The sequence below is a fragment of the Pteronotus mesoamericanus genome, unplaced genomic scaffold, assembly GCF_021234165.1.
Source record: "Pteronotus mesoamericanus isolate MK-2021 breed Mesoamerican mustached bat unplaced genomic scaffold, CSHL_Meso_final scaffold_232, whole genome shotgun sequence".
Lineage (NCBI taxonomy): Eukaryota > Metazoa > Chordata > Mammalia > Chiroptera > Mormoopidae > Pteronotus > Pteronotus mesoamericanus.
Window position 1 is genome coordinate 4,600,961 of NW_026555311.1, and position 16,605 is coordinate 4,617,565.

The 16,605-nt window shown below is 36.0% G+C and overlaps 1 protein-coding gene across 1 annotated transcript in view; it reads right to left on the reverse strand.

The window, feature by feature from the left end:
* Positions 1-12,308: 12,308 nt before the first annotated feature.
* ENPEP (glutamyl aminopeptidase) overlaps positions 12,309-16,605 on the reverse strand; it is a 90,416-nt gene continuing 86,119 nt past the window's right edge. The window contains exons 19-20 of the mRNA XM_054591619.1: positions 14,941-15,019; positions 12,309-13,918 (exon numbers count right to left, since the gene is read on the reverse strand). Coding sequence (XP_054447594.1) covers positions 13,766-13,918; positions 14,941-15,019 — 232 coding nt within the window. The 3' untranslated portion in view covers positions 12,309-13,765. The remainder of the gene's footprint in view (positions 13,919-14,940; positions 15,020-16,605) is intronic.

The following is a 16,605-nucleotide window of genomic DNA, read 5'->3' on the forward strand; positions in this document are numbered from 1 at the left end:
TAACACAGCTAAACACTCTCAACACTCTTCTTGGCTGCCTATAAGATAAAGGCCTCAGGTTAACTTTAAGACTTCACATATTCTGGACCCCACTACATCAGTTCAGGTTTACTTTTCACCACAGTGATCCTACATTCTGATCCCAGTCCCTCTCTCTTTTCTACATACATATATCTAGTTTATTAAAAACTGCAGCCTCTCCCCTTGACGGTGTCCCTCGAGCTATATGTTACTGATTCTTTAAGTCAGAGTTTAAGTCCTCATTCTATTAGGACTTGGACAACTCTTCAAGTTACTGTTTAAGGCTAACTTCTGTTATTCAAATTTCAGTTGAAAGCCAATAACTTGTATTTATTTACCATTATATACTTAAAGATATATATTCAGAGGCAGTAGTAGAAAATTGGGAATATTTCTAAATAATCCTAGTCAGACAATCCTGCCTTTACCTAAAAGCCTCTGCATGATATGTCAATTAACTGATGTAGCTGGGCAAATGTAGCTTTGTGCAGCCCTGGGAGGGACTTTGTATTGGTGCTGAGTTTCAGTACATCAATAATCTGTATAGCTCCTTGCCCCCAGCTGAATTCTCAGCCAACTGAGAGATAAATAGAAGATTATTGCCAATAAAGCCTAAGTTGGAGGACATAGTTTCAGTGTGCATTATTGATAATGAACCCAAAGATTTAGGTAGGTTCACCATCCTGTCAAGCCCTACGGCAACTTTATGCCCACTTCCCTTCCCTACAGGGATCCTATTTGGCTAAGTTTGCTCTATTATTAAAAACAGATTAGAGTATATGCTTTATGAACAGGAAGGCTCCTGGAAGAGGAAAGAAAAGGGAGGGGAGGAATGTCCCATGTATGCCCAATTCCTAAATATGATGAGAGAGGTGAGTAAGAGGCAGAAAAAGGCCAGTACTTATACTCTGTTGGAAGGTACCTCCATGTTGAAGGACACATTAGGAGTTGGAAATAAATTCTCTCCTAACATTTGGGGAGAAAGAAAAGGAAAGATTCCTGCCAGAGAAATTTCCTAGGGATTTATAGCACTTGCATCAACATTCTGGAGAACGGCAGAACAGAATATTTCTCTTCTACCAATTCTGAAATAACCAAAAGGTCACCCTAATTCTTGACTTTACTTTGTAGATAGCTACATCCTTGAGTTAATACTCATAATTTCCTGTTATTGGCAGTGTCTCATTTGAAAAAGATTGGCAGTTGACAAAACAAGACATGTCTAAAACTATGGCCATATCAGTGTCCATATCAGATCTTGTATACTTCAATCTTTTTCCTTATTTCCTCAAAATAAGGAGACTTCTCTCCTGATACTAACAAGAAATATGAAAATAAAAATATCCATGTGGGAAAACCTAGCATGACAGTCAGAAACAGGACTTAGGGTAAATTCTGAGGCACAGTTACATGAATCATGAATTTAGTGAATGGTGTTCAAAGATCAGATCTTAGTTGACCACTGGGACCCTTCTCAGTTTTACAGATCAACACCAGCCCCTCTAAGATTGTAGGTCCCATGTTGCTCTGTTACATTCTCATTTTATGACTGTGCATTTGATCTTTAAAAGTTTAAGCTAAGCTTTGACATTGCATGTATAGGCATTGACTAATCCTAGCTGGATCTAGAGTGTAGTCTATCATTTTGTATTTAAGAGGAAAGGAAGAAAGAAAGAAAGAAAGAAAGAAAGAAAGAAAGAAAGAAAGAAAGAAAGAAAGAAAGAAAGAAAGAAAGAAAGAAAGAAAGAAAGAAAGAAAGAAAGAAAGAAAGAAAAAGAAAGAAAGAGAAAGAAAAGAAAGAAAGAAAGAAAGAAAGAAAGAAAGAAAGAAAGAAAGAAAGAAAGAAAGAAAGAAAGAAAGAAAGAAAGAAAGAAAGAAAGAAAGAGAAAGAGAAAGAAAAAAAGAAGGAAGGAAGGAAGGAAGGAAAGAAAGAAAGAAAGAAAGAAAGAAAGAAAGAAAGAAAGAAAGAAAGAAAGAAAGAAAGAAAGAAAAGAAAGAAAGAGAGAGAGAAAGAAAAAAAGGAAGGAAGGAAAGAAAGAAAGAAAAAGAAAGAGAGAGAGAGAGGGAGGGAAGGAGGACGGCCCTTTACTTACTCTAAACTAGGTACTTGTCAGTTTTCCAGGCATTTTGTCTAAATTTTACAGCTACCTTTATGATAAAATTCAAATTTGGATTTTTCTGATAAATCAGAACATGGATTCTCCTTATGTTGTGAATAAATCTTTTAGGAAGAGCATATATTTATTTGAGCTTTTATCGATCCTTAGACCTAGGCCTTTGATTCCTTCTGTAGCACTTTCACCACTCTGGGATAATCAGCGTTATAATGTTGACACAGATCCTTCCTGTTATAATACATCTTCAATTTCTCTTGAGGTGTTAATTACAAAGATATATTGATCAAAGTTATAGATTTTATGATACTTTATTAAGTCATTTTACTTCTTTCCCCTAAGGGAGGAAAGCTGAGGAGGAACCATGGCAATATTTTCCTAAAACCTTTAACAGGCTAAAACAACTAGATCCATGCTCTATATCCTGTAATTTTGGGACAATAATAATCAGCCTATGTGTCAGAGTAGATAGATGCAAAATTATTATTTGGGAAAATCTTGCTTTGCACAATGGTTCTACTTTTTGAGTGGATTTCCATTCAGACAGTTACTTCTCAACTTTTATAAGAATATGTCAACATATTCCTCAGTTCATCTGACTAGTAAAGTATCAAGGGAGGAAATCTGCACTCAAGCTCACTATTTTGATAAAATTTATTAAAACTCAGTTTAAAATATTATTTTTGAGAGACTACCTAAAGGATATAGTCCATTTCATTTGTCTAAATATTCTTAAATTTAGCTTTAGTTAAGCCAGGTATCAATAAATTATATACTTAGATGCTGTTATCTTAGCTTTCTGTAGAATTGCTTTGAGAATTGATTTTTAAATTTAGCAAGGTGACCTCAAAGCCACAGTTGTAGTGAAATAGTGGGGATGAAAGCTCAGTTAGAATGGGCTCAAGAAGAAATTTTAGATAAGCATAGACAACACTTTTGTGCTGTTGTTTTTAGTTCTTTATTCTCTGATAAAAGAAACTGTGCCAGATTCTAGCACAGACCTTGGACATAAAAAATGCTGTATATTATTTGTTAAACAAATAAGTGAGTATTTCTACGTATACACATATAAAGATTTAGGGATCCCAGTAGTGGAATTGCAAGGTTTGATGTCATGCCAATTTAAAATCTGAAAGTTTTTGCCATTTTTTAAAATGTCTTATTGATTATGCTATTACAGTAGTCTCAATTTTTTCCCCCTTTGCACCCCTCTGCCTGGTACTCACTATCCCTCCAGCAGTTGCCTGCTCCTTAGTTCATGTCCATGGGCCATGCATGTAAGTTTTTTGGCTACTCCATTTCCCATATTATTCTTTACATCCCCCTGTCTATTTTGTTCCTACCAATTAGGCTTCTTAATCCTTGCACCTTTTTCCCCATTCTTCCCCTACCCCCTCCCAGTTGATAACCCTCCAAATGATCTCCATACCTATGATTCTGTTTCTGTTCTGGTTGTTTGCTTAGTTTGGCTTTTTGTTTTTTGTTTTATTTTTAGATTCAGTTGTTGATTGTTGTAAATTTGTTGCCATTTTAATCTTCATGGTTTTGATCTTCTACTTTTTCTTGAGTAAGTCCCTTTAGCATTTCACATAATAATGGCTTGGTGATGATGAACTCCTTTAGCTTTACCTTGTCTGGGAAGCACTTCATCTACCCTTCAATTGTAAATAATAGCTTTGCTGGATAGAGTAATCTAGGTTGTAGATCCTTGCTTTTCATCACTTTGAATATTTCTTGCAAGTCCCTTCCTGCCTGCAAAGTTTCTTTTGAGTACTCAGCTGATAGTCTTATGGGAACTCCTATTGGACAACTCTCTCCTTTTCTCTTGTTGCTTTTAATATTCTCTCTTTAACTTTAACTTTTGGCATTTTAATTATGATGTGCCTTGGTATGGTCCTCTTTGGGTTCAACTTGTTTAGGACTCTCTGTGCTTCCTGGACTTGCATGTCTATTTCCTTTGCCAAATGAGGGAAGTTTTCATTCATTATTTTTTCAAGTAAGTTTTCAATTTCTTTCTCTTCCTCCTATCCTTCTGGCACCCCTATGATTAGGATATTGGTATGTTTAAAGTTGTCCCAGAGGTTTCTAAGCTTATCCACATTTTTTAAAATTCTTTTTTCTTACTGTAGTTCTGATTGAATGCTTTTTTTCTTCCTTGTGTTCCAAATTGTTCATTTGATTCTCAGCTTCATCTTCTCCACTGTTGTTCCCTGTAGGTTTTTTTTTATTTCGCTTAGTGTGACCTTCATTTCTTCCCTTATGTTTTTGCAATGAGTTCTTTGAGCATCCTAATAACCAGTGTTTTGAACTCTGCAACTGATAGGTTGGTTATCTCCATTTTGTTTAGTTCTTTTCCTGTGGTTTTGTTCTGTTCTTTCATTTGGGCCATATTTCTGTGTCTCCTCAATTTGGCAGCTCCCCTGTGCTTGTTTCTGTGTATTAGGTAGAGCTGCTGTGACTCCCATCTTAGAAAAGGCATCTGTAAATTGTGTGGGGCAGAAACTTAGGTAATCGCCAGGGCAGGGCAACCCACTTCACCACTTTGTGGCTCTGTGTGAGGGGAGGGCTCAGAGAGGGTACAATGCTACTGCCTGGCTTCTGGAGGCTTTCCCAGCACTCACCTTGTTTCCAGTCACTTCATTCACTTCCTGTATGCAACTGGCACCCTTTGAGCTGTTGCACTGGTGGTGAATCCCAACACAGTAGGTGGGCTTACTTACATTCCAAGTCTGTGTGGGCCCTTTAAATGGACTCTCCTGAAAAATCCAGCAGTTTCTTCCCCCACCCCAATACCCACTGGTTTTTACAGCCAGAAGTTATGGAGGTTTATCTGGTTGGTGCTGGATCCCTGGGCGGTAAGGTGTGGCCTCAGGCAGGGATCACTCCCTCCCAAGGTATCCATCCCAGTTTTTATCCACCACACATGAATATGGGACCATCTGTTCTGCCACTGCCTCTCCATGCCACACTGTGTTTCCACATCTTTCCACCCATCTCCACCCTTTTTGCGACTCTGCCCCTTGTACCCATCTGGGTGAATGTGGCTTTTTTAAATTCTTGGTTGTTGGACTTCCATACTGAGCAATTTTCTGACGGTTCAAAAATCAAATGACCATATATGTTATTTTTGAGATATAGTTCTATATTTGAGATATAGTTGTAATTCTCTCTGTGGTTGCATGAGGAAGCAAAGCATGTCTACCTCTGCCTCCATCTTGACTGGAAGTCTGTTTTTGCTCATATTTTTTCTAAAATGTTTAACATAGATAACTTTTTAGATGAATTTGTAGTAAAGAGAAGGAGAAATCTGGAAAAAGAACCAGGATCAAGAGATTTTTTTTTTTACTTTTGGGGAAATAATATTTCTGTGCTGATGCAAAGAATCCAGTAGAAAAGTAAACACCAGTGATAGCAGAGAGAATGTAGATTTACTAGTGTAATGTTCTGTAGAGTTGAATAAGGATGGGACTTAATGCATTGGGCTTAGCTACAAATTTACTGGTAATAGCAGAGAAGGTAGAGAACATGGCTATGAATGCTGGTATCTTATTCGAGTGTATGGAAGCATCATAATTCATTTAAAAGTTTAGTGATGGGCATAGGATTTTTACTTTCAGGGGTTATGCAGTAAAAATCCTTTTATCCTTGCATACTATGAAAGTGTCTTTGTGAAGGTTATATTGGGTAAATCACTAGAAATTGTATTGATAGGTCAAAGGATATCATATTTTCAATTGTAATACAGTATATATTGCCAAATTCTCATCCAAAAGACTATTCAATACACACTGCCACCAGCAGTGGTGAGAGGGCCATTTTCCCATCACCTCACCCACAGTAAATTTTTCCAGTCTCTTTAATTTTGGTTATCTGTTTAGTAAAAAATGGAAATGGTATTTCTTTATTTTGATTTTATGTATTTGAAGTCATTCTCTCTCTCTCTCTCTCTCTCTCTCTCTCTTCAGTTTCTGGTTGATTTTTAAAAGCATCTTTATTGAGACATAATTCACATACCATGAAATTCACCCATTTAAAGCATACAAGTAAATTATTTTCAAGATTCATCTATGTTGTAGCATGTATCAGAACTTTATCTTCAATAATATTCCATTATATTGACAGAGCATATTTTTAAATCCTTCATCTTTGGGGTTGTTTCCATTTTTGACTATTATGAATCATTAATGCTGTTATGAACATCTGTGTACAAGTTTTTGCATGGGCATATGTTTTTATTTTTCTTGGATATATACATAAGAGCAAAATTGCTGGGTCATATAATATCTTTATATCTAATATTTTGAAAAACTGCCAAACTGTTTTCCAAAGCAGCTGCATCATTTTACATTCCCGCCAACAATGTATGAAGGTGCCAATTTCTTCATGTTCTTGCCAACAGTTGCTCTTGCCTGTCTTTTTTATTATTGCCATCCTAGTGGGTGTAAAGTGGTATCTCATTGTGTTTTTTTAATTTTATTTTCAATTACAGTTGATATTTAATATTATTTTATATTAGTTTCAGGTGTACAGCATAGTGGTTAGACATTCATATACTTTACAAAGTGATCCCCCCAATATTTCAAGTATCTACCTGGCACTAGGCTAGTTATTACACAATAATTGACTACATTCCTTATTCTGTACTTTACATTCCCCTGACTTTTGTGGTTTTAATATTCATTTCATTAATTGCTAATGGTGTTGAGCATCTTTTTATGTGCTTATTGGATATTTTTACATCTTGGGAAAATGTTCATTCAAATATTTTACCTATTTTTAAATTGGGCTATTTGTCTTTTTATTATTGAGGTATAAGAGTTCTTCATATATTCTGCACACAAACCCTCAATCACACATATGGTTTGAAAATACCTTCTTCCCTCCTACAGGTTGTTATTTTACTTTCTTGAAAGTATCATTTACAACACAGAAGTTTTTCACTTTGATGTAGTCTAATTTACCTATTTTGTTGTTGTTGCTTGTACTTTTGGTGTCATAGCTAAGAAATTATTGCCTAATCCAAGGTCACAAAGATTTACTCCTATGTTTTGTGGTTTTAACTTAGGTCTATGAGTCACTTGAGTTAATTTTTATGTATGGTGTAAGAAAGGGGTCCAACTTCATTTTCTTTCTTTTTTTTCTATTTTTGGCATGTAGATATTCCCTTATCCCAGTACCACTTGTTGAAAAGGCTATTTTTCCCCCCTTTAATTGTCTGGGCACCCTCATCAAAAACCAAATGACCATAAATGTAAAGATTAATTTCTGAAAACTCAATTCTATTTTATTGACTTCTATGTCTATCCTTATGTCAGAACCTCATCATATTGATTATTGTGGTTGTGTAGTAAGTCTTAAAATTGAGTAATGTGAGCTCTCCAACTTTGTTCTCGTTTTTCAAGATTCTTTTTGCTATTCTGTGTACCTTGCATTTTCATATGAATTTTATGATCAGTCATCAATTTTTGCAAATATGCAAACTGGGAGTTCATAGGGATAATGTTGTGTCAATTTCCAGAGTATTGCTATTTTAACAATATTGAGTCTTCCCATTTATGAACCTGAGCCATCTTTCCATTCATTTAGATCTTTAATTTTTTTCAATATTTTATAGTTTCAAGAGAACAAGTTTTGTACTTCTTTTGTTAAATTTATTTTTAAGTATTTTATCTATTTAGGTTGTCTTGGAATTGATTTTAATATCTTTTCAGAGTTTTCACTGCTAGTGTATAAAACAATTGATTTTGTATATTGACATTGTATCCTGCAACCCGCTGAACTCATTTAGTATTCTTAATAGTGTGTTTTCCTTATGATTTTCTATGTATAAGGGTATATCATCTGCTAATGGAGATCATTTGACTTTTTCCTCCTCCATCTGGATGCTCCTGTCATTTATTATTATTACATTTTATCTAAATGCCCACATTAGAATGTCTAGTACAATAATAAGGATACGGACAAAAGAAAACATCCTTGCTCTGTTCCTACTCTTAGGAGGAAAGCATTTAATCTTTTACCTACAATTGTGAGATTAGGTGTTGGTGTTTCATAGATGCCCTTTAACATGTTGAGGAAATTCCTATATATCCCTAGCTTGTTGAATGTTTTACCATGAAAGGGTATTGGATTTTGTCAAAGCGTCTTCTGCACCTGTGGGGATGATCATGCAGTTTTTGTTCTTACTCTGTTAACATGGTATATTACATTGGCTGATTTTCATATGTCAAATTCATTCCTGGTTGAATTTCACCTGGCACTTGGTCATGGTCTTTAATATTTTTTCTATGTTGTTGAATTTGGCTTGCTAGTATTTAGTTGAGGATCTTTGTTGTCTATATTCAAAAGAGATATTGGTTGTAGTTTGGGGATTATTTTCTCTTGTGATTTTTTTCTTTACTTGATTTAGTAAACAGAGTAATAATGACTCACAGAAGGAATTATAAGTGTTCCTTTCCTTCTTTTTTTTTTTTTTTACATACAATATAAATGTTTTATTAAGAGTTGATTGTCATCCCCCTGGGCCATCTGGTCCACAGACATGCAGGACACAGATACCAACTCGGCACAGCGTTGGAGCATCTTCCTCTGACTCCAGTATGGTGTTGCCCTCATGCATGAGGTCTTTCATGTTGCAGATGATGGAGTGGCTTGTGTTGTCCATGAATTCCACGTGCTCTTACATGCACTGTCCCTGGGAGCTGGTCCTGCCCAGCACTTTGGAAACCCTGGTGAGCTTTGTAGGTTGCGCATGATTCATATCTGTGATGGTGACGGATCCTCCAGAGAGGCTTCCCTTCTATTTTTCACAAGAGTTTGTGAAAAGAAACTGGTATTAATAATTTTTTTAAATGTTTGGTGGAATTCTCTAAGAAAGCCATTTGGTCCTTGGCTTTTGATTTTGTGGGAATTTTTAAAAAGATTACTAAGTCAATCTCTTGTTATAGGTTTATTCGGATTGTCTATTTCTTCTTGAGTCAGTTTGATAGTTTGTATTTTTCTAGGAATTTGTTCATTTTGTCTAAGTTATATAATTTATTGACATACAGCTGTGCATAGTGTTCTCATAATACTTTTTATCTCTGTAAGGTTGGTAGTGTTATCCCCTCTTTCATTCCTGATTTTGTTAATTTAAGTCTTTTCATTTTTTTCTTGGTCAGCCTAGCTAAAGTTTTAATTTTGTCATTATTTTTAAAGACCCAATTTTTGGTCTTATTGATATGTCCTGCTACTTTTCTATTATATATTTATTTCTACTCTAATCTTTATATAATTTCCTTTCTTCTAGTTGCTTTGGGTTTAGTTTTCTCTTCTTTTTCTAGTTTGTCAAGAGGGGAACTTCAGTTATTGACTTGAGAGCTTTCGTCTTTATTAATATAGATGTTCACAAATTTGAATTTCCTTCTGAGAACTACTTGTGTTGTAGCCCATAAGTTTTGATGTGTTGTGTTTTTGTTTTCATTAATCTCAAAGTACTAATTTTTCTTGTGATTTCACCATTGATCCCTTGGTTATTTTAGAGCATCATTTAATTTGTGCATGCTTATAAATTTCCCAAATTTCCTTTTGTTTTTGATTTTTAATATAATTCTATTGTAGTTGGAGAACACATTTTGTATGATTTGAATTCCCTTAACTGTGTTAAATCTTATTTTATGTCCTAGAGAATGTAGTGTGTGCACTTAAGAATGGGTATCAAACTGGTTTTGGGTGCAGTGTTCTATACATGCTGGGGGAATTCTCTTTTAAAAATCATAATTTTTGATATAAGAAAGGATGTATTACACTGAGATAAATAAAGAAAGCAACTCTGGTTGAGAGGAATACTGACTATGTAAGTTACAGGTATAGAAAATAAGAAGAGTTATGAGTATTCTGTAAAAACTATGTTGCCCTCACTGTCACTTCTAGTCCTTATCCTTCCTTAGATTATAAGATTCTTTTAATTAGACAAGTGACATAATGGAATCCTCTCCCAGGGGGGAAGTGACAATCTGTGAACAATAACGTATGTAGTCTGACACATTGTCTTTCCTTAGTGCCTAGGTTTGGTTATTTCTGACCCAAGTGGATTACATTCTCCAAACTAGTGTCTTAAGTGAGGTCTGGGGATGTCATAATATTTACAGTAATAGCATCTGTCAAAATTTCAGAAATAGCTGTAGTAAAACCAGTGAACCACCAAAGTAATGATTAGTAAAAATTTATTGTGCACACACAAACATGATAATTCATGAAACTCGGACCAAAACATGGAAGGAGGCTCAGAGGCAAATTGTTATAAAGTAGCTTAGATAGTGAGAAGGCAGTGTCTGTTTACTTTTCATAGCAATTGGCGTAATACTAGAATTTTCTTACAAAATAAGGAATTTGTTAGTGGTTACCTTGTATCAACCTTGGGAAACACACATTTTAGTTTATGATTTCCAGAGGTATAAGCAAGAAATGACCCAGGTCAAGTTATTCCTTAAAACGAAGGTAAATTAAGCTTTGCTTATGTGACTAAACTGGTTTTGACTGCTCAGGGTGACTAATGAAGACTGGCCTTCATTAGTTTTTTATTTTAACTTATCTAATGTTTACTGAATCGTTGTTTCCCATACATGCATCCTTTGCATACATTTTTGCATTTAATTCTCATGACAACCCACTGAGGTAGCCATTATTTTTATCTCCATTTTATTGATGAGGAAACTGAACAATAAAGAGATTAAGGGCATTGGACTACCAAGTAGCTGAAATTCAAATCCAGATCTCTCTAACTTTAACATGTGTTTCTACTCTGACATAGCAGTTAAGAACATAGGTTCTGGTGAAAAACTTCCTGGATTCAAATCCTGGCTGGTGCCAGATGCTACTTTTATGGCCCTGGGCAAGTTCTGTAAGTTCTCTCAGTTTCTCCATCTGTAAAATAGGGATATTAACAGTACCATGTCATGGGATTTCTGTAAAGTTTAAATGTAAAAATTAATACACTTGCAACACTAGTGTATAGAACAGTACCTGGTAAATTAAAAAAAGATGTTTGATATTATCGTTATTTAACAGTGTTTTGGAAAGCACCATAGGTAATTTTACTCCCCTTCCTTTCATTCCTCTTTATTCCTAATATCCTTTGAGAATTACTATTGAAGATTTTTGCTCCCATCTCATATTTATCTATTTTTGGACTAATACTTCACAACATGGAGCGTAAACTGTAGGAATACCATTGCCTTCAACCCAGCTGTATATCTCTGCTTCCCAGACCTTTGTTGCTTGTCACTTTTACATTGATGGTTCATTATTTAAAATTCCAGTTTATTTTATGTGGGTGCATAGCAATGATCTAAAACAGAGGAGTAGGTTGCCTGAATACTGCCGGAAGGCAGTACCACTGGCTCTGCCTCTTGCTACTGGACCTTGCTGATCATTTTTTCCAGTTATGCTTTTAAAGTTGACAGTTTTTCTGTTGTTTAATAATGAAAACAACATACTAATTTTTCCCCTGTGAAAACTGTGACAAAACGAAGTCGGTACAGTAGTAAGTTGTGCTTGGCACAGGTCTATCTATTGGTCATCAGCTTTTTAAAAATGATACTGTTGTCTTGGCTGGGTGGCTCAACTAGTTGGAATGTTGTCCTGTACGCCAAAGAGTTGCAGGTTTGATCCTGGTCGTGGTGCATAAAGGCAACAAATTGATCTCTCTCTCTCTCTTCCCCCCTTCTCTCTCTTTCTCTCCCTCCCTCTCTAAAATCAACAAGCACATCCTCCAGTGGGGATTTAAAAAATATGTAAAGAAAGAGAAGGTCCAGCAGGCTAGCGAAGTTAGGATGGCAGAGGGTGCACAGCTCTCCTTCATGTGGGCTAAAGAGACTAAACAGTTCATTCTCAATTTGCTTAAAATAGAATGAAACAGAATGGCTTGTAGACAAGTTGAAATCTGTTTTACTTACCATCTTATAGTTTTTTCTTTAAAAATTCATTTATTACATAAAGCAGAAGAAAAAAACCATCTTACTTCCATATTTGTATACTTGAAACAATACTAGACTTCAAGGGCTGGTTTTGATTGTGGTTAATTTGAAGTTCACAGTGTAGTGTTCCTGATGACTTATGATGTTAATGTGTTTTTTCATCTGAAGTAATTTAAAATAATATTTTTTAAGTTTTGGTCTGGCAATTTCTTCATTTTTATCTTTTTATTTCTGCCCAGTCTACATTTGAATGTCAGTTTAGTTGTATAGATTGAGAAATGATAATTGAGAGATAGCAGTAAGAAAGTTTACAAAGTTTGACAGGACTTGATTAGGCACATTATTAGGGAAATACAGTCAAAGCTAAGATTTTGATTGTTTTCATGTGCTTCAATTACCATCAAGCCAATCTTAAATTATTTTATAGTTCTGAAGGTTCTACATAAATTCAGATTTTTCTAAAGATAGCAGATTGGAACATAGTAATTTACCATCTTTTCTGCTTATTGGACTTAAATTGTGGATCTACTAGGCATCAAGTACCATATCAAATATAACTGATGTCTTTAATCAAGTCATGGATTTAAATTTGATCCATGCTATTCTGTCTGGATTAGGATAGGGGTTTATGCATAAAAGTTACTATAAGAAGATATATTCTCAGATATGCAGAGTCATGCTGTAGACATCCATGTGTTTCCTCATTTTCACACTTAGATTGCTAGGTTAGGTTGAAGCTAAATTCTAATTCCATTTAGTGTTATAGAATAATCATCTTTTGCTTCTTCCTGACCAGTTTCCAATTATTTAGCCTTTTTTCCTCTAAAGTTCATGGAGCAGAGTTAAGTACTATCTTCACTCTAATTTCATAGCATATTTGAGGGAGCTTTGCAGGGAATGGAACAAGTTGATGGAGTACCAAGCACAAAAAAGGCTGGGTTCTTGAATCCTAGTAGCATTGTGATAAATTATTGGAGGGAACACTGCAATTGTTATTATTCAAGAGTAAAGTGACACTGAAAAACAATATAAATTTTTTCAAGGTAGTCATTCAGATTTATTTAAAAAAGGAGAGGAGAGCTCTCTTGTTGATTTTATAAGAGCAAAGGGAACAACAGTCAGCTATTTCTTTGGCTAATTCATGCAATCCTTGAGTAAAATTTAAGCTTGGTTACTTTGGTAGGATTTAAAGGAATAAGGCATATGTGAATAAAATGATATTAGATCTGTATAATTCTGAATAATAAAATAAAGATTAAGATGTAATATTGGTCCCTCAAGTACTGGTATTCAACTTTAAAAATCAATCAAGAGAAAAGATTAGTGGTGTTTCTTTGGTACTGAAAATGTAAAGCTAAGACAAAATTGTTCTATTTTCACAGATTTGAGATACAAAGAATGGTATAAAGACATTAAAACAGCTATTACATTCTCTTCAATTTGAAAAGAATCTCCTATGAAGTACACTTAGAAGAAATCCCTGAGTACATAAACTTTTTTTGTATCTTTTTTCATAAACAAAGACAAACAATTTAAAAACTTTGCAAAACATAAAACATAATACTCAAAAAAAGCAGAATCTGTGTATAAGGTTCCCTCCACAGTGCTTGTGTATCAGGTCACCAAATGCTTGATAGTAGAAACAATAGATTCACAAAATTAAAATATGATATTTTACCCATTCCTAGGTAAATCCGAAAACCATTCTGTTATACTCTTTCTATTTTGTTTTACCCATTCAATATTGTTTTTTACTGTTTCCAGCACTTGCTGCCTAGGTTTTTCTCCTGCTCCAGCATCTGGGTATTTTTTGAAAAAATTCTCCACCTGTAAAAGAGGGGAAAATAATTAAACAAGTCATTTTAAAGCCCAATTAGTTTACATGAATGTTATTCACAAAACTGGATTTGTTTCCTTCTTACCTGGAAATTCAGTATCGCTAAACAACATTAAGATATACCTTTAAGACATATATATTAAGATATACGTCTTAAGATATAAGACAGTCATGATCATCTATGGCTTTGGATACCTGACAGAGCGTCAAGCCGTAAGAGAATCTAACATATTGGAGAAGGAGGGCATCAGACTAACAGCTGGCATGCCCATTCCCGCTTCTGCTGGTTTCTCTATTTTCTGTTCATGCCTCCAGGCAGTACCCGGAAAATCTCATCTGAGGAATGACAGCTTTGCTTAGCCATTCACTCTGAGAGTGAGGAGCATTTTAATATACTTTCAGTTCACTTATTAAAGAGTCATAAAAAAAAATTTTGTTAAACTTATTCTATCCTCCAAAACTCTCCCCAAAACTCAACCATAGTATTATTTGCTATTTAAAAAATAAGAATTATTTTGTCTCTTAACACACAGAAGAATGTTCACACTCCTATATCTAATAAACAGATACTAAAGATCCATACAATGTGTCCAACATTAACATAATTTTTCCCTAGGGGACCTGAGATTTTTGAAACCTAAAAGATTTGGGTTAAATTTTGAAATGCCAAAACTATGAATTTTGAAAGGAATCACATCTTGACCAACTTACTCCAGGGTAACATTTACCAGGAAAGGAGAGGCATACTGTTCATGCATTGGTAAGCTGAATGGTCTCATGCAGACTTCTAAAGCTTGCCTTTCTCAGATTTTAAATTTTTGTCTGTTTCTTGTTTATTTGATATATTTTGAGTTTAGAAAAAAAAATAGGCATACATTTAATTAGATATAAGAATTATTTCTTTCTGCTTGTCTTCTCTGATCTGAATAGGAAAAAATACGATCTCTGCTTTTTTAGAAAAGTTTAATTTTGTCCCTTTTAAGACCAGTCACAGAGGAAGTTGTCTCCATACCTCCCAGAGCTGTAGTTCAGTGTTGAACGGCTCTGCTATCGTGACAATGCGGCCAAGGTTTCTGTCATTGAGTGTGTACCTGAAGAGAAATTTAGGGGAGTAAAAGAGAAAGTAAGTACACAGAACTTGAAATCTTTTCTTGAGATGCAAACATTTCCTTTTTACTTTGTGGGCTTTTAAAAAAGTAATTTTCAAAGTGAGCAAAACATTTAATTTAAATAATTCTGGTCAGGAGAAATTCTTAGTAAACTTTGCACTTCTTTTTGTTAGGTAGATTCACAGCAACTTTCCCAGAGGTGATAGACTGCTTGTTGCATTACCCAAGTCAATTCCTTTTCTGCAAACATGAGAACCCAGGTAGAGACTACATTTCTCAGCTTCCTTCCTAGCTATGTGCAAACAGGTGAGCCAACTCTCATCAACAGAACATGAGCCAAAATGATATGTTCAATTTTTGTCTCCTTGCTTAAGTGAAAAAAATTTCTTGCCTTAGACTTCTTGGGTGTTTTTTTCACCCTTTCTCCAAGTTTCAACCACACAGTTATAAGGCCCTAGGCTTCAAGGATCTCCAAGATGGTGGCCTAGGTAAAAAGGGTTCACCTCCTCACACAACCACGTCAAAATTACAACTAAACTATACAACAACTATCACTCAGCACTGGCAGAAACTGAGTTGAATGGAGGTCCTGAAACCACGGATTTAAAGCAGAAACCACACCCATCCAGACTGGTAGGAGGGACAGAGACATGGTGACACAGCATGGACTGGCCCCACACTCATGCATGGCAGATAAAAAGCAAGAGGGATATCCTGGAGCAAGGGGTCCCAGCCCCACTCCAGGTCCCCCAGCCCAGGGTTCCAGTGCTGGAAAGGTAAGTCCCCATGGCTTCTGGCTGTCAAAATGAGTGTAGATTGAGTCCGTGGAAGAAAATGCTGGATTCCCAGGTAGTTCCTCTTAAAGGGTCTGCACACAGACTTACTTAGACTCACTCCTTCTGACTCCTGCACTGGGGCAGCATCTTGACAGGCACCAGTGGCACACAGGGAGGAACTAAAGTGTCCAGCATCTGGGTGAGAGCTGGGGGACAGACAGCTCTCACCCAGACAGAACTGCTGGAAAAGCCATTGCTCCTATGCTGAGCACCACTAACAGCAGAGCCACAGTGTGCAGTGGGCACCATTTGTGAGACTCCATCAACCTGGTTCAGGCTGTTTGCCCCACCCTGGGATACCGAGACTCCACCCCACCCAACTTATGGGTCCACCCAAGCAGTAAACAGTGGCTTTTCCATATCAATGTTTTGGCACACACTTCTAATCTGCCTAAATCCTCCCAAACAAGCAGTAGCTGGCTTCTCTGAGCTCCCTACATTTCACTAAGTGGCCTTAGGCCAGGCACTAGCAGCAGCAGGCCTTGGTTCACAGCCTGGCTTCACCAAGATACCTCCAGGGCATACAAGAAGCAGCTAGCTGCAAATCACTTTCTAGCTTAAGCCTAGTAGCCCCACAAAGAACACGAGCAGGCACCAGAACCCTGCTGAAGTAAGCCCTGTTCTGTGGAGTGGGATCCTGCACAGCTGATTCTCAACAGAGGGTGGAGGTAGGTGGTCAGTGGTCACAGTCGGTCTTTGAAGCTGACTGGTGTGGGTAAATCCACCCTGTTG